At 36.8% G+C, this 19106-nt stretch overlaps 1 protein-coding gene across 5 annotated transcripts in view; it reads right to left on the bottom strand.

Annotated features, from left to right (window-relative positions):
* LOC106876724 (uncharacterized) overlaps positions 1-19106 on the bottom strand; it is a 66232-nt gene that overhangs the window by 31871 nt on the left and 15255 nt on the right. The window contains exon 1 of one of the 5 annotated variants that reach the window (XM_014925398.3): positions 7272-7919. The exons of 1 other annotated variant lie outside the window; for it this stretch is intronic. Coding sequence is in view for 1 of the 4 variants with exons in the window: in XM_014925396.3 (XP_014780882.1) it covers positions 3226-3260 (35 nt within the window). In the remaining 3 variants the exon portion in view is untranslated. Of the gene's footprint in view, positions 1-3225; positions 3726-5435; positions 5753-7271; positions 7920-19106 lie in introns of those variants that run through there. 3 more of the 5 variants (XM_089349746.1, XM_014925396.3, XM_014925399.3) reach the window with 3 other exon arrangements.

The following is a 19106-nucleotide window of genomic DNA, read 5'->3' as shown; positions in this document are numbered from 1 at the left end:
TCTTTTGGCAATAGCAACAGTTTTAGCTTAACAATAATACTTTGTTGGGTGCATAAAATCCTAACTCCATGTATGTATGATATTTTCAGTCAGAAATATTTTGGCAAAACTGTCATATGTGGGACTTGCTACACTTTTGAAAAATGCTATACTGTCATACAATTTTCATATCTTGGCATCTGAAGCAGCTGGAGATATGATAGTTTGACCAAAAGAACCAGCTACTGGAAGCAAAATTAAATATTGGGAAAAAAAAAAAAAAATGCATTTAGTCAAATTTGCACATACGACAATTTAAGATAATAGTAATGTACCGCAAGTGAAAAAAGGTTACAGAGCACTGTTCTATAATGAGAATCTCATTTGTTGGCTATATATATATATATATATATATATATATATATATATAAAGAATGATAATAAATGGAGCAAAACGCATATAATCAATAAATTCCTTTAATTCCAAAACTTCGATAATGCAAATATGTAAATATGTTAATAGTTACTAGGGTAGCTAAAATCACACAAAAACTGGGATATCATAGGTAGAGATTCCATGTTAAAGTGATGTATTTTGAGTAGATATAAAGAATGATAATAAATGGAGCAACATTTTCAACCAAGATAATATTAATATACACATAAATTAAAATATATATATATATATATATATATATATATATATATATATATATATATATATATATATAAAGTAGTTGTATACTGCCAACTTAACATGACAATCCCAGTAAGGGAATGCACTACTGCTGTTTAGCCCTAGGAAGCCAGACCGCTTCCTATTAGGCCTTGACACACTTTCTGTGCCCTTATCCATACAAAGGGGAGACAAACTCCTCCAACCAGCCCAGCCTGCATTCAGGGACATGTTTCTGAGTCTTTGCTCGTCATCAGCCTGAAGTAGCATGGCGGGCTAGCTGAAGAAATCTGTCTAAACTTTGTATGGATATACTATATATTAAACAACATATTGTTACAGATATAACCTATGTTTTCATCTATATATATTACATACACATATTGTGTTTTCATATATATATGTTATTAAACAACTCACTCTTACAAATATATACATACACAACTATACCTACCACTAATAATGTATAGAATTGTTATTTCTGTAATTTGATATTTGTCTATTTTTTTTAAATAGTGATGGAGAAGTGAAGCAGTTATTTGGGATATACCATGGCCCGACATTCTCTCTATCAGTACTGCTTAAGTAACATTCATTATTTCTTCTTTTTTGGCCCCATAATAAAGATCATCAACTGAATGGCTCTATATCTTCTAAATCTTGTATTGTTTCATCTATGATGATGCCCAGGCTGTCCTTGGGTGCAATCAGTAGCCCGTCTTTAACCAGAGAAATGATGGTCCCAATTTCAAAGAAAAATCGCAGGTGAACTTCTATATGGTCAATCGATTTGCTAAAAATAGCAGCCAAATCTTCCTCAAATAATGCTTTGCCCTCTTAGAATAACATGGCACCTTGGACAAATGTCTTTACTGTAGCCTCAAGCCTTGCCTATTGTGTATATGTGTGTGTGTCGTATGTGTGTTTGTCCCCTCCACCACTTGACAACCAGTGTTGGTTTGTTTACATCCTCATAACTTAGTGGTTCACCAAAAGAGACCAATAGAATAAGTACCAGGATTAAAAAAATAAGTACTGGGGTCGATTCATTTGACTAAAATTCTTCAAGGTAGTGCCCCAGCATGGCCACAGTCTAATGACTGGTAACAAGCAAAAGATAAAAGATACAAAAAAATATCTATGTGTACAAAACATTAAAAAGATAAGTAGTAGGAGGGAATCACATAACATCTGTCTATCAGCTGTGCTACTCACAAAACTCAGCTTCTAGCTTACCATAAAAGCCAGTGGTTCTCAACTAGGGTCTATACGGCCCCTGAGGGTAGGGCTGTGGAGTCGAAACAAAAAACTTTGACTCCGACTCCTCTACTATTGGCACCTCCGACTCCAACTCCTCTTTAAGTAATTAAGTGATTGTGGTCTACATATCTCATAAAGCATATGCATACACTTGTACTTTGAGCAGGCCCATATGTTATGACTAGTTTATATTAACCCCATTACCTACCAGTGATCTCATATGAGATCACTTAAAAATTACAAATTTCATAATTATCTGTCAATATTTACACATACCTAACCTTTTTGCTACTAGGTATATTTCTCTGATATTCAAATGAGGTTTGCTAATTTTTCACCCAATATCTCGATTATTTCTATTTAAAATGTTATTTTGAAATGTTATTTTGATCATTCCAGCGTGTTTCTAAGGCTGTTTTATGTTAGAAATCAAAGTTTCATAAAAAAATTCCAGTTAATAGAATTACGGGAGGCAATGGGTTAAGAGACAAGTATGTGAGAATCATGATTGCAGATAACTGGCCAAACCTATGGTGTATTAGATAATAGTTATATTCACTCTCCTACATGGTGCTGAAACTTGGACAAGTTATATGCTACATCTTCTGAAAATATATCACTAGAGCTGTTTGAAGAAAATCAGGCATATCTAGTGACATAATAGGTAGAATAAATGTCAGTATACTTGAACGAGCCAGTATCTTCTACAGTTAAAGTTTCATAAAAAAAAAATTCCAGTTAATAGAATTATGGGAGGTAATGGGTTAAAGAATAAAGATATTATGAGTCAGAGTCGGAGTCGGTAAAACTATACCGACCCCGACTCCAGAGCCCTGCCTGAGAGTCCATATAAGATTTGGGGGTATCTACACAACAAATTAGAAAATTGGAGATCCACAATAGTATCTTAAGGACCCCTGCAAAAATTTTGCTTTAGATATAAGTATTTGTAGTATTACAAGAAAGGGCCAGGCTTCTTAAACATTTTACATAGTTCAACCTGCACGAGTTAATGTATGAAAAACAAAATAGGAATTTTCAAAGAAGTTTCTATAAAGCTAGTTTTTAACATCGAATGGCTATGCAGGGTCCACCAGAATAAACTAGTAATCAAAGGGGTCCATAGAGAAAAAAAATGGTTGAGAACCCCTAATATATGCCCTTCTTTAGTCATGATTGAGTAGATTTTTAGTCATAAACTTAATCAGACCTAACTGAGGAAGTAGAGAGGAGTTAAAACAACAATAACAATAACAGTAACAATGGTAATTGTAATACTATAAAAGAAATATTTGATAGAAATCACTTACATGTTTTCTCGAAAGCCAATATGCCAGAATGGCATTGTTAAAACAGCTTTACAAAATTAGACAAGGTAACATATAGGATTCTCAAAATTGTTTGTTAGTCACCAACCTTGCTTGTATTCTTTCTACCCTAGTTGTAGTATCAGCAGCAGCTGCTGTACCAGTCCTAACCTGCTCCTAAGCAGCCACCCAGTTGTTTTTTCATCACAGGAGAATTGCAATCATTTACTTGAGGGAGAAAGTCAACTTAACGTTAACCGCTAACAGGATGAACTGGGGGAGACAACTCTTAAAGTACTTATTTTTGATGTTGTTTAGCATCTAGGTTAGGGATGATAGAACAGTCCTATGATCAAAGGACTTCCAGATACGACCATCCCCCTTTACCTAATATGTAAAGAACCCAGGACCATGTTATTCAGTGTGTTCTTTAAGATGGTAGTGATTTGAGAGAATCTGACTGCTATTTCTAGCCTGCCAAGCAACCACATCAAGGTTCCTTCTTTGGTTTATAAAACGCTACCTTGGTTGTTGAGGAGGTTCAATAAGACTGAAACATAAACAGTTCAGCCAAAGACCAATGACTAATATTGTCATTTTTTTCTTTATAACATAATTATTTCTACTTAGATTTTTTAAATGCATTCTACATTAAATATATTCATACAAAGGTTTTATTTTTCATGTACATAGCATCTTTGAGTCAGACCCTCAGCTATGTATTTTTTTTAAATATGCTAATTTCTCACACTTTTTTTATGCAATGTTGTACGTCTGTTTAGTGACTCTCATTACTACTTTGGTTAATTCAATAAAAAAAACTGATTTGCTGAGGAGATCTAAATAAAACCGAAATATGTCTGGAGTTGTCTCCTACTTGTTTCAATCGCTGGAATGTGCCATGCTGGAGCACCACCTTGGAGGGTTCAGTAAAACAAACCAGCTACAGAATATACCTTTTTTTAAAGGTTTAGTACATATTCTATCAGTCTTTTTTGCCAAACTACTAAGTTATGGGAATGTAAAAAAACCTACACTGGTTGTCAAGCAGTTGGAGGGAGGGACATGCATAAAGATACACGTGTGTATCTGATGTGTACAGCTTCTATCTACCAAATTCACTCATATTTACCAACCCAGGGCTATAGTAGAAGACACTTGCCCAAAGTGCAGTACAGTGGGACTGAACCCAAGACCACATTGTTCGAGTGTGATCGTTACCAGCGTCGCCTTCCTGGCACTTGTGCCGGTGGCACGTGAAAAGTCATTCGAGCGAGATCGTTGCCAGTGCCGCTGGACTGGCTCCTGTGCAGGCGGCATGTGAAAGTCAATAAGCAAAAGAAATCAAATTTCTAATTTCAAGATACAAGGATTTCTTAGAATAAAGGGCCTATGTTTTGAAAAGGGAAGATGTACATGGGGTTGCATTGTAATCGTGTCTTTCATAATAGCATTTCCCATATATAGTCAACTAAATGTATAAAACCAGGGACCAAAACTAAATTGAGTTGGTCAATATACAGTTTAAACTGTATATTAACCATAGAGCTAACTGACTGAGCAGACGTTCCAACAATGACCATCCCGTCTATTCTTTTAATATACCATATTACAAGACTACATTACGCAATGCATCCTTTTTTAGGAGGGTAAGGTGTTATTTTGCCTGCTATTTCTAGTAGACTGAGGATAATGTGAAATTTAGTTGCTTTTGATGTTTATCCCCAGATCAATTATGATCAACGACGTTCGAACCGTGACTGTCCCACCTTTTCATATAATGTACCTAGGATATTATTCAACGTAATTTTTAAAATACAGTATGGTTGATGTGACTCCTATTTCTAGTAGATCAAGCAACTACTTAGAGGCTCGTCTGGGAGGTTTAATTCGTTTTATCTCCAGATCAATTTTTATTCAACGGCGTTCCAACCGTGACCATGCCGTTTTTCATATAACATATCAAGGATTATTTTATCCAACATGTCTTTCTTACGACGGTAGTATGTAATTTGAGGGATATAAGTCACTATTTTTAGCAAGTCGATTGACCATCTGATTTTGGAAACCAAGAGAATTCTAGCAATGAGATTAAAAATGGTGCTTTGGCAGCTATTTTTAGCAGGTCGAGCAAGCCTGTAAGCCGAGTCTCATGTCATTGGTTTTATGGAGATGAGTTTCATTAACGTGACAGAATAATAAAAATCACTTGCCTCTATGTGGTCACTTCCTATGCTAGAAATCGCAGTCAGATTCCCCCTCAAATTTCACTCTATCGAAGAAAAAAAATTCCAGGCTTAGGCTGTGTGGTAAGAAGCTTGCTTCCCAATCACATGATACTAGGTTCACTCCCACAGCATGGCACCCTGTGTAAATATCTTCTACTATAGCCTCGAGCCGACCAAAGCCTTGTGAGTGCATTTGGTAGATGTAAACTGAAAGAAGCTAGCTGTATATGTAGTGTACACAGACACACACACACATATATATATCCACTGCTTGACAAGTATTACAGGTAACTTCACCGCCATCAATTCACCGTGAGGAAAGTTTACCGAGAAAATATATCCATAGTATTTCACTAATAATACCGAACACGCTTGACAAGTAGTGTTGGCATGTTAACGTCCCCGTAACTTAGTGGTTCGGCAAAAAAAATAAAAGACTGATAGAATAAGTATTAAAAGAATTAGTACTGGGGTCGATTCGTTCGACTAAAACCCTTCAAGGCGATGCCCCAGCATGGTCGCAGTTCACTGACTGCTACAAGTAAACGATCAAAGACACTTAAGACGAGAGTTAAAAGTCTGCTCAATCAGAAGTGACTTAAAATTAAACAACAGCAAAAGAGATCATTATGAAATACAATACCCTCTTTGATTTATACGTGGAAGATTAATGTAGGCAACATGAACTTGTCCAACAAGTCTGCAGACTTGTTTTTGATCAAGTTGGTCATGTCATCATTCCATTTATCAACCGATGTAACTAGCTAGGGATAGACAACTAACCGTTGACATGGTGATATGGATATTGTCATATTGTATGTATACCACAAACAGAGAATACAAAGGAAAGTTATAGACATTTTCTAGGAAAAGAAATACAAAAAATATATAACGTGAATGACAAGTTTCTTGTAAAAATGAAATTAAGTAGGAAATTTGAAAAACAAAAATAACACGGCGGATGGGAGAACTTAAACGTACATTCACACACACACATATAAATACTTACATCTATCTATCTATTTGTCTATCTCTCTATCTGTCTATCTCTCTCTCTATCTATCTATGCATACATACAATAATCAGTAAATAAATTTCCGTTTTCATGTGCATACACATTCACATGAGCACAGTAAATTAGATTTCAACATACACACAAATACACACACACACAGATTTTGAGACATGCACACACACACACAGATTTTGATACACGTATACATTTGTACACTGGCAAAGACACACCAGTAAATTAACATTTTAATACACACACACACACACACACAATAAACTATAATACATTTTAATAAATATACATACGTATACATTGACATACATAGAAACACACCAGTAAATTTGATTTTAAAACACGTGTATAGTATGCTCATAATAATAATAATGATGAATCATATATATTCAACACTGATACACAAATGCATAATTATAGACATAAGCAAAAAGTTACACATGCAAGGTGCAATGACAGATACAAGCAGAATCACATATAGATACACGAGCACTCACAAAGACAATTTGGGGGGACAAAAAAGGTATTCAACTCTTTGAGTGTCACCCGTCACTTTTTTCGTGTGTGTAACGCTCGTTTACTTAGTTATTGAGTTAACCCCTAATTTCACAGATTCACAAAAAAGCTAGATGGTTTACTGTAACACGTCATGCTTGTTACCAACAGAAAAAAAGTCTTTAATGACTAGTATAAGACATTTAAAGGGGAAAAAGTTCTTAATAAAAAGATTAAGAAATATTAATAGTGAAATAGCTCTTAAATATCTGTGTGAAAATTAGATGAAAGCCAATTACCTTGAGGAGCAGAGAGGTTTCAGTAAATTGTCAACTTGCTTTTCTTTCTGTAAGCAACAACCAATGTAAACAAGAGCTAACTGCTTCCCAATCGCTTAATTTTCTCCTTTTTACGATATCTAGTAGCAATTCAGCTTCTTATCTTTTTCTCAAGCTAAATCAGTCACCTTATTTCCCGCCTTGCAACTGGACTCCTCAGTAAAGTAAAAAGCAAGACTTGAAAGGCAGCATACATTCTTCCCAGCTATGCCCTACACTCAACAATTATATATAAATATATATATCTACACTGTTGAAATATCACCCTCGCATGCTGTCAAGACTTGATGCTGCTTCCAGTGAAGATTTAAAGCACAAAAAATCTCTCGATATTGTATCGTTGTGACAGAGAAAGTGGTCTCTATGTGAATGGCTGGCTAAACAAGCTACCGTTCAATGAAAGTTTGAAAGAGAAACTTCCTGAACTTTAAGCATGCCGTGTTCGGGTAAAGTGTTTCCTTTGAACGTAATTGTCCACGTTGTTTATGTTTACAACACCAAGCCTTCTCTGACATTAGTGGTCTCTTTCTCGCCTTCCTTCTCTTTCTTCCTCCCTCTAAGTCTCTCATTCTTTCTCTCTCCTTCCGCACTCTTTTTCTTTCTCTCTCTCTCTCTCTCTCCCTCTTCTCTACACTCTATTGTTCCCTCTCTACCTCAGTCTAATTTTGTATCTCTTTCTTTCACTCTCTCCCACTCTTTTCATTCTCTTTCTCTCTGGGTATATAATTGTGCGTATGTGGGCGCGCACACCGCTGTAAGACTGTACCATGCATTATATACAACTGATATTCGCAGTTCGTAGCAATTGTATCAACCGAAGCATAGATGAAAACCCACAAATCTATAAAACTGAATGTTATAAACAAACTAAAAAAAACAAACACTTCAAATTTAGATCCATTTTTCCCTCTCTCCTCCTCTGCCATAAAATATAAATAAAATGCTCATATTGTGTTACGTGAAGTGGTAACATCTGTGAGCGTTAATGCAGCAGTCCATATAAACTGTTAATATAGAAAATATACAGAGTAGATAGACGAATTAAAACTAGATCTAAATTTAAACAGTTCGTATTTTCATTTCATTTAAAACATTTAATTTTATAAGTTTGCGGCTTCCGTCCGTACTTCTGTTTGAAGCCAACACAGAACGAATTGCGAACACGAGTGCGCACTCACACCTGGATATAAAGATACTTATTTTGACAGACAAACACGGGCATACCTCAACTTACGTTGTTTCAAGTTACGTTTTTTTTTAACTTTATGTCGTTTGGGGTAGGATGTAAGAAATTACTGGGAAAAATGAACGTCAACTTCAGTTGATTTATCCGACCATACGTCGGTCTCAGCGAATATATTTAGAAGCATAAAGATTTTTTTTTTAATATTTTAAAACCAATACTGAAGTGGAAAATCGAATAAAACACATGTGAAAATGTGTACAAATTATTTATTAAAACAGATAAAAGCTAATAATTTTTGTTTTATTCATTTATATACGATTTTTTTACGTTTCATGGTTTTTTGAGTTAAGTCTCTTGGAAACAATTACTGACATAAGTTGAGATATGCCTCATATACCAGAGCAGAGAATCTGTATTAGTAAGCTGCGTGCATGATGCGAGAAATTTAATATAAAACTGTTAGTATCATTCGGAGTGGATAATATTTAACTAGAATGAGTTTGTGTAAGAGAGAGGGAGAGAAAAAAAGAGGATAAAAATATATAACGAAGTTTTAAGTGGAAAATTGGAGGTCGTATTAACTTCGAAATCGCATTGTAACTCCTTGTGTAAATACGTTGAGTAGAAGATTTATGAAATACATGGAATACGTAACCACATTTACTACGAAAATGGTTATAAATATCAAAGTAAAAGTAAAATATATAAATGACATATAATGACGTGTGTTCATATGTGTAATTTGTCCGAGGTTTCATAAGTCAGAAGAAAGTGCACACGCAATATAAGGTAGAGTGAGTACATTATTTATGTAGTATCATAAATTTAACTCCGAATACGGTCAAAAGTTACAGAACAGTTTCGTAAGTAATTTAGCTGTTCTGTTAGGGAAGAGTACTGATTTATGAAACTCTCCAGTGACTTTTAGTCGTATATGGAGCCAAACTTAAAACCTGTATATTATATATACATAATATGAATCCTTATAAATGAATGGTATATATATACATATTATATACAGAATGCTTCGATATACGAGTTAATTTGTTCCCAGCGACTGCTCGTAAAGCGAGAATTCGTAAAGGAGAGCAATAATTTCCGATAGTAACAATGTTATAAATCCCAATTCGTTCCCAGAAAAACATTTTACCGATAAAACTTATAATACTCGTAACTAAATGCGAATATTTCATGTAAAGTAAAAAGAATGTCAAGATCATTTATAATAAAAAAAAATATTATTTTAATAGTTTTCTGGAACACTTTTATTCGCACTAGACTCACGCACACTAACTTGTAGACGCGATCACCGATTCACAAGCACTCGTAGACGGACTTGTAGATTTCTTTTTTTTTAAATAAGTCTAAAGTTGTTAGCATAGAAGAAGCTTTGTTTCGCTCTCTATAAATTTCTCGATAACACGCAGAAGCATTTGTTATGGCAGTAGTAGAAAATGTTGCACTTCGCTCAAAATTTGAATCTTGTGCTTGAAAAATAAAACTCGTAAACCCGGGATTTCGTAAAGTGAGGCATTACTTTTATATTATCTTATTCTTTTATTTCTCTCAGTCATTTGACCGCGGCCATGCTGGAGCACCGCCTTTAGTCGAGCAAATCGACCCCAGAACTTATTCTTTGTAAGCCTAGTACTTATTCTATCGATCTCTTTTGCCGAACCGCTAAGTTACGGAGACGGAAACACACTAGCACCGGTTGTCAAGCGATATTAGGGGAACAAACACAGACACGCAAACATACACACACGCATGCATATATATATATATATATATATATATATATATATATATATATACGACGGGCTTCTTTCAGTTTCCGCCTCCCAAATCCACTCAAAAGGCTTTGGTCGGCCCGAGGCTATAGTAGAAGACACTTGCCCAAGATTCCATGCAGTGGAACTGAACCTGGAACCATGTGGTTGGTAAGCAAGCTACTTACAACACAGCCGCTCATGCGCCTACATCGCCATGATAGATCGATAGCCACTACACATTCTTTTTTTCTCTTTTTGTTTCTTTCTGTGTTCCTTTCTGTGGAAGTGCGTAGGCTCGAAACGTTAAAGACTTTTTCACTTCCCGAGCGTTATACTAATACATCTGCTTGTTGTCTACACCCCCTGTCTTCGTCTTTTGTTGTTGTTGTTTTTTTGTGAATTCTTCCTATATATATATATATATATATATATATATATATATATATATATATATATATATATATATACATACATGCATATATATATATATATATATATATATATACAACCTTGGCTTGTGTGTTTGTGTGTGTGTATGTGTGTGTGTGTGTGTGTGTGTGTGTGTGTTTGTGTGTGTTAAATAAAATGAGACAACAAAGCCAAGGCTGTGTGGAGTTTTCAGGACATTTCTATAAAGAGAAAGTTAGCCTTACAGCTGTTTCTGGGATATTAGGGGTATCCTTTCATCAGAGACGATGTGAGATGGTTAAGTAGAGGGGAATATTAGAGTTCAATATGAGGAATTATTTTGGAAAAGGAAGCAAATAAGGAGTATATAGGGAAATAGGAGAATGAATGTAGAAATAAAAATTAAAATGTTTAAAGTTATAGTTGCATTTCCATTGTCCAAGGAAATTGGTTTATATACGACCGACACTTGTTTTTGCTACATAGAGAATTAGCGGCTGCATTTGCAACCAGCTATTTTCAACTATACACCTTTATTCAAGGTATGTCCACAAATGTGGTTCGCTAATTCTCTGTGCAGCAGAAACACGTATGGGTCGCATCTACACCAATTATGCTGTAAAAATAAAGATATGCAGATGTATTAGTCTCTGTATTTATTGTACGATTGCCTGAAATTCTGAGTGAGAAGACTAGTCGATTACATCGATCGAGTGCGTAACTGGTACTTGTTTCATCGATTTCGAAAAGATGAAAGGCAAAGTCGACAGAATTTGAACTCAGAACGTAAAGACGAACGAAATGTCGCTAAGCATTTTACCCGGAGTGCTAATGATTCTGCCTGCTCGCCGATTTAAGATATCTGGGGGAAAAAGTATTGATATGGGTTTTTGTGATTTTGGGAAAATCAGAATAAATTTTAAAACTGCTTCTGTAGTTGTCATCTAAACTTTGTCTACACATATAATCTGTTATTTTGTCTGATGAAGTATTCTGTCTAGAAAAGTTGTTTTTTTTATTTAAACTTCTTTACATTACGCAAATGGATCCTATCTTGTAACAAAGTTTCAGTCTTGTAACGATGGCAACCGAATTGATAGCACATCAGACTAAATATCTTTCGGTATTTAGTTACGTGTCTTTGCATTCTAATTATGAATGTAAGGTCAACTTAGCCTTTCATCCTTTCGAGGCTTTAAAAAGTAAGTAGTAGTGAAATACAAGGTCGATATAATTGACTATACCCCTACGGTAATTGTTAGGATTTGTTCCAATCTCAGAAACCAATGTGCTGTTGTTCAACCCTGGGTCAATCCTAACCGATCCCAACCTTTACAGTCGCATTTTATTAACAGGTAATTTTTCCTGTACTACATTATCCAAAGTATCCTTTTTGAAGACAGAGAAATTCGGCTGCTATTTCGAGTAAGTCGGGCGACCATGCAGAGGCTCACTTATTTACTCGTAGAAATCAATATGGCAACCTGTGATGTGGTTTTCTAAACAAATTGTAATTTAGTTGAATAACTTAAACCGAGTTTTCTCATTTCTGTGTCTCTTCTGTTTCCTTTCTTCCATTTATGTTTGCTTGTCTTTAGTGAGCCACTTCTCCTTTTCAACACAGACGAGCACCAACTGAGATGAAACTGTAAGCGGTGCTAAAAAGTTCCTGGCTTTGGGTAAAAGAAAATACAGGAGTATCAGTTATGATTTTATACAACGTATCCCCCTCTCAGATTCACACATTGCAGCAGTCGGCCCTCAGTTTTTCTAAGCCCTGTAAAAGAACTCAGAAGGTTGGGCTTCCAACCAGGCCTTTCCCCACACCCTTAAAGCCAGAAAGTCAGCACCCCCTCATACAACTGTGGAGAGGACTTAGTTTGTTAGTTTCTTATTTCTTTATTGCCCACAAGGGACTGAACATAGAGGGGACAAACAAGGACAGACAAAGGGACTAAGTCGATTACATCGACCCCAGTGCGTAATTGATACTTAATTTATCGACCCCGAAAGGATGAAAGGCAAAGTCGACCTCGGCGGAATTTGAACTCAGAACGTAACGGCAGACGAAATACTGCTAAGCATTTCGCCCGGCGTGCTAACGTTTCTGTCAGCTCGCCGCCTAAGTTTGTTAGTTTCGAAGTACGTGGAAACATTTTCGATTCTCTTTTTGACCTAATTTGATCGATATACTAGATATCGCTCACTTTCAACGACAACTTAATTTTCTGGGTATTGGATTGATGTTTTTGCTTTGTTGGTGAACATCGGTCCTTGCCCAGATGTGCTTTGCAACACTATCATTCTTAGTAACGGAACTGATTTATGAGCAGTAATGAAGCGTTGTTATCGCAAACCCCTAACATTTATTAGCAATGAATTGGTTATATATCTATAATACGCAAAATATTTTAACAATTTCTTTTTTTTTTTAATACAATTACCAATAATATTTAATTCTAAAACTATAATACAATTTATAATACAATCAAATAGCTCTTAGGGCCCATCCAAGTAAAATAGGAACCAAAGGAGTCTGTAGGTAAGAAATGGACTATTTGTACCAGGTCGAACGACAGCGTCGCTATATTGGCCAAATTGCAAGTTTTATAGAAACTATATATTTTCAATTTCTTGGTAATCAATCTCGTTTTATGAGCGCGCGCGTACACACACACACACACACACACACACACACACACAGAGTGCACTCTACATAGATGTGACGCACTACCGTCAGGAAATGTATCTCAGCATGGTCGACTGCGGGCCGGGCCGGCTGGCCATTTGGAGGGAGCTGAGGACAGGCATTGCCGATGAGATTGCCCGCATTCTGAACGGGATATTCTTGGAGAGGGGTCCCGTGGAAGAACTGCTAATGGACAACGGGGCGGCGTTTCGTTCGGAAGCGTTGGGAGAGATGCTTGACTGGTGGAAGGTGCGACGATTATTTAGAGCGGCGTATAGGCCGAGTGGCAACGGAATCGTTGAGAGGCACCATCGGACGATCAAGGCCATGGCTGAAAGGGGGCACATTTCGCCCCAGGAAGCGGTCTACTGGTACAACATGTCTCCCCGATCCGGACAAGCGGAAGAGTCTGTGCCGCACAGAGCGGTGTTCAAATATGAATGGAGGTATCCCAGTAAGACGCCGGAGTTCTGCGAGGAAGAGAAGGGACCCGCCGGCGTGAAAGTAGGGGAGGAAGTTTGGGTCAAGCCGCCGAAGGCACGCTGCACATCACAATGGGGCAGGGGAACAGTGACAGCGGTTAATTCCAGAAACAATGTATCTGTGGATGGAATGCCGCGTCACGTGCTGGACCTGCGCAGGATAGCCACTTCGTCGGATGAAGAGCACAATGGAAACGAGCCACCTGGCTTGAGAAGATCTCGACGTGTACGGCGCCCGCCCGGTTGGATGGCGGACTTCGAATTGGAGTAGGGGTGAACGTGATCTTTAAGATCAGGGTGGCGTGTGGTATGACGCCAGTGTCTGGGGAGGCTGACCGGAATGGTGAGTTGACCGGAAGAGGAAAAAGGGCAGAGGGAGCCTCGATCGGGATTCGTGCCCTTTTCGAACGGGGTTGTGGACAGGACAAGACGTGGCTAGTGACGGTCTAGGTTTGGGTCGGGGCAAGCTTCAAGGATCGGATACCGCAAGACAGACTCGCAGTCGACGAAAGGAAAACCGAGGTAAGGCGATTACATCTATTCGCACGCATACACCACAGTTATATTTCTGCTACTTTTAAATAAAGTATATATATATGCATTTATATATGAGAAATATGTGTTGATAAAAGAAATCTTATTGTCCGTAAAATCAAACTGAAGCAGTTTAGTGGCAAAAAGTGATAACATACTTAATGTAATGAGCCAAAAATGTTTCACTAATTAAAATCAGTTTCGAGCCTACGCACTTCCACAGAAATCATTAGTTAATGATTAACTCCGAACTATAAAGGTAGGGGAGACAACTTCGAAACTTAAATCTAATTCAAGTGGGTAAGCAGTGGGGTTAAGCTCGAACTTAAATAAGTAGAGACAACTTTTATCATATTTTAGCTTTATTGAACCTCGTCAGCATAGCATAAGCTTTACTCTAGCCATTCAACCCATTTTGTCGAGTCTTGTTCACATATTTAATATATAAAAATCACTGCTTTTTAGAAATAATTATGCGATGAGGAAAACAAGATATAATTCAATAATTAAATATCATATATCGAAGAAGAATGTTATTTTCAGTTTTCCGGCAAGTATAGGAAACAACTCTCAACATTTCTCAATTTTTCTGACCTCATCAGCGAAACATAAGCTTTACTGTAACTGCCGAAGTTGTGTCGACTATAAAAATCAGCATATTTCTTTAAAAATTATTACTAAAAAAATTACTCAACCGCGAGCATGTGAAAACAAGTTAAGTTAGTGTTATATACGATGGACGTATAGAGAATACATGATTCGAAGTCGCTATCAGCATTAAAAACAATAGTGAAAATAGTTATCGAATATGCACCTCACCTTTTCCTGTTTTTTAGAAAAAAAAATTTAATGGAGATAATGATTTTTCGGATCTTTGGGGTTAGGGTTAGGGTTAGGGTAAGAGTTATTTTTCATCAAAATACAGCTTTTCAAAATTTTAATTCAAATCCCATCTCGTTTGTTTCTAACTTAATTTTTTTTTTAATTTCATGTTTTAAAATACGAAAATAACAATTCTTAAATAAATTAAATGGAGAAAATGAATTTTTCACATCAAAAAACAGCTTTTCAAAATTTTAATTCAAATCCCAATTCTTTTGTTTCGAACTTGATTTTTTTTTTTTTTCACGTTTTGAAATACGAAAGTAACAACTTTTTAAAATTTAATTTTTAAAAATCCCCCCTTTCTCTCCCTCTCCCGTCTTTCAGAATACACGCCTGCCTGTCACCAACCTTCTGGAAGTTTTCAAACTCGTCTGTTCATTTGCGCAGACATAGATGCATGCAGAACAATAAGGCAGCAGACGACACGAGGAAAGAAGCCATTGCATGGTCGCTTGTCTTCCTAGAAATAACAGCCAAATCTCCCTCAAACCACACACCTCTAACATCTTAATAAAAAATGCAAAAACACATTGGAGAATGTAATCAAAGACGTTAACATGCAGTTTACCGTTATAAAAAGAGTGAAAGTAAATTGTTCTAAAAAAAATGAAGGTGAATTGCGATAGGAGCTGAAAATGACGATAGTAATCCCATAGTTTCATGACAACCTCTTTTACTCTGTTACTTGTTTCAGTCATTTAACTGTGGCCATTCTGGAGCACCGCCTTTAGTCGAGCAAATCGACCCCAAGACTTATTCTTTGTAAGCCTAGTACTTATTCTATCGGTCTCTTTTGCCGGACTGCTAAGTTACGGGGACGTAAACATACCAGCATCGGTTGTCAAGCGATGTTCGGGGGACAAGCACAGACACACAAACATATATAAACACACACATATACATACATATACATATATACGACGGGCTTCTTTCAGTTTCCGCCTACCAAATCCACTCACAAGGCTTTGGTCGGCCTGAGGCTATAGTAGAAGACACTTGCCCAAGGTGCCACGCAGTGGGACTGAACCCGGAACCATGTGGTTGCTAAGCAAGCTACTTACCACACAGCCATTTTATATAAGACGAAAATAATCGCATTTAGTGAAAAACAAAGAAGATATTGAGACACGAAGCGAGACACTCGTGAATAGTTTTTAACATCTATGGTTTCTTTTTAAAAAGTTTCTCTAAATTTCTTTCCAGTTTTATTGTCGTTACCTCCAGTTTTTTTAATTCGTTTACTTCGCATTGCACTTTCATTTTTGTTAAATCCTAAAACAGGATATAACTATTTCTTCCCATTAGAGAAAATACAAAACTGAAGGTTACTTATACAATAGAATAATCTGAATATAATTAAGAGATTTGCGCTTTTAGAATAGAAATAGTACAAGTGTTGACAAACATTACCTACTTAGTAAACGCACTAAATGTGGAGATTAGATTAGACAATGTTAAGGGATTTTCCTTTCATAAATTTATACCCCAAGATAACATCGGCAACACTTCATAAAACATGCAAGACCACGTTTGAAAAATGAATAGCAAATAGACACATTAAAGAGAACAAAGAATAAAGACTAGAGCGGTACTTTTGAGATTCCTAATGTTTTCTTTACTTAGTAATATAGGCACGAAGCTTGAGATTTTGAGGAAAGGGATATTAACTGATTAAATTTGTGCTTCGCTGAGGAGGTCAAATTAAGTAGAAGCATGTGAAGAGTTGTCTCCCGTTCTTGCCAAACTGATAAAAATTTATTTTTGCCGATTTTGAGAGACAACTTTCAATGTCTCGATTCTATGAGTCATTGAGCTCTAAATTTTTTTTTTCCTCTTTCTTTTTTATCATAGCACGGATGCCGGAATGTGTGTTTGTAAGCGCAGGCAACAGAAGCAATATTTTCTACTTTATATTAAACTCTTTTACTTGTTTCAGTCATTTGACTGTGGCCATGCTGGAGCACCGCCTTTAGTCGAAGAAATCGACTCCAGGACTTATTCTTTCTAAGCCTAGTACTTATTTTATCGGTCACTTTTGCCAAACCGCTAAGTTACGGGGACGTAAACACACCAGCATCGATTGTCAAGCTATATTGGGGGACAAACATAGACACACAATCATACACACACACACACACACACACACACACACACACACACACACACATACATACATATATAGATAGATAGATCGCTGACTACAACATTCAATTTTTTTTCTCCGTGTTTTTCTCCTTGTTTTCTCCTTATTCTTTCTGTTGAAGAGCGTAGCTCGAAACGTTAAAGACTTTCTCTATTCCCGAGCGTTAAACTAATACATCCTTTTGTTGTTTACACCACCTGTCCTCGTCTGTTGTTTTTTTCGTAAATTCTCCCATATATATATATATATATATATATATATATATATATATATATATATATATATATATGTGTGTGTGTGTGTGTGTGTGTGTGTGTGTGTGTGTGTGTGTGTGTGTATACATATATACGACGAGCTTCTTTCAGTTTCCGTCTACCAAATCCACTCACAAGGCTTTGGTCGGCCCGAGGCTATAGTAGAAGACACTTGCCCAAGGTGTCACGCAATGGGACTGAACCCAGAACCATGTGGTTGGTAAGCAAGCTACTTACCGCGAAGTTATGGATCGGATTTAACCCGCGACCGTAGATGGTCGACACCCTGTTGATGGTGATGGAGGTTTAATCCAAAATCAGGACTGATAAAACACAACTATTAACAACAGCGATCTAGCTGAAACCCCCAGCGGGGAAGTTAATGGTACAAGTATATTCATAACTATATTATGCTATGCGTTCTCTTTTGCCAAACCGCTAAGTTACGGGGACATAAACACACCAGCATCGGTTGTCAAGCGATGTTGGGCGGACAAACACAGACACAGACACACACACACACACACACACACACATATATATATAAATATATATATATATATATATATATATATATATATATATATATATATATATATATATATATATATATATATATATATATATATATACATATATACGACGGGCTTCTTTCAGTTTCCGTCTACCAAATCCACTCACAAGGCTTTGGTCGGCCCGAGGCTATAGTAGAAGACACTTGCCCAAGATGCCACGCAGTGGGACTGAACCCGGGACCATGTGGTTGGTAAGCAAGCTACTTACCACACAGCCACTCCTATTCATATTTTGTTTAAGATACAACGTGTGGCTTTGCTATCTCTTGCACGATGAGAAGTCATAATTAAGTACCAGTTACGCACTGGGTCGATGTAATCGACTTAATCGCTTTGTCTGCCCTTGTTTGTCCCCTATGTGTGTAGCCCCTTGTAGGCAGTAAAGAAATAGGAAACTATGCGGAAGTTCGTCGCGCGTGCGCGTGTACGTGTGTATGCGCGCGCGTGTATTTATGTGCGAGTGAGCGTGTGTGTTTCTTGGACAATCGGCGTGGGTTTGTTTACGTCCTCATAAACCGGTTCGGCAAAAATAGACCGATAGAATAAGTACCAGACTTACGATAAATACTGGAGTCGACTTGACCGATTAAACCCTCCGAGGTTTTGCCCCAGCATGGCCGCAGTACTATGATTGAAACATGTAAAAGAATGTATACCCGCCGCATTACATATACTCAATCACGAGAAATTGATATTTTCTTCAATATAATTTTTTTTATCGTTTCATCTTGGTGGGAGGTCTAAAAAATAAGTTCATAGAATTTTTTTTTCTAAATCGTTGTGGGGTTGAGTTCTTTAGAAAGGTACTTCACTCTGCTTGCCTAATAAAAGACTATTAGCAACAGGCGAGTGCCCTATTCAGGAGGAA

This window comes from Octopus bimaculoides, chromosome 3 (genome assembly GCF_046866305.1).
Source record: "Octopus bimaculoides isolate indiv1 chromosome 3, ASM4686630v1, whole genome shotgun sequence".
NCBI lineage: Eukaryota > Metazoa > Mollusca > Cephalopoda > Octopoda > Octopodidae > Octopus > Octopus bimaculoides.
The sequence above is the reverse complement of the archived record's forward strand: the minus strand, read 5'-3'. Positions and strand labels throughout refer to the sequence as shown.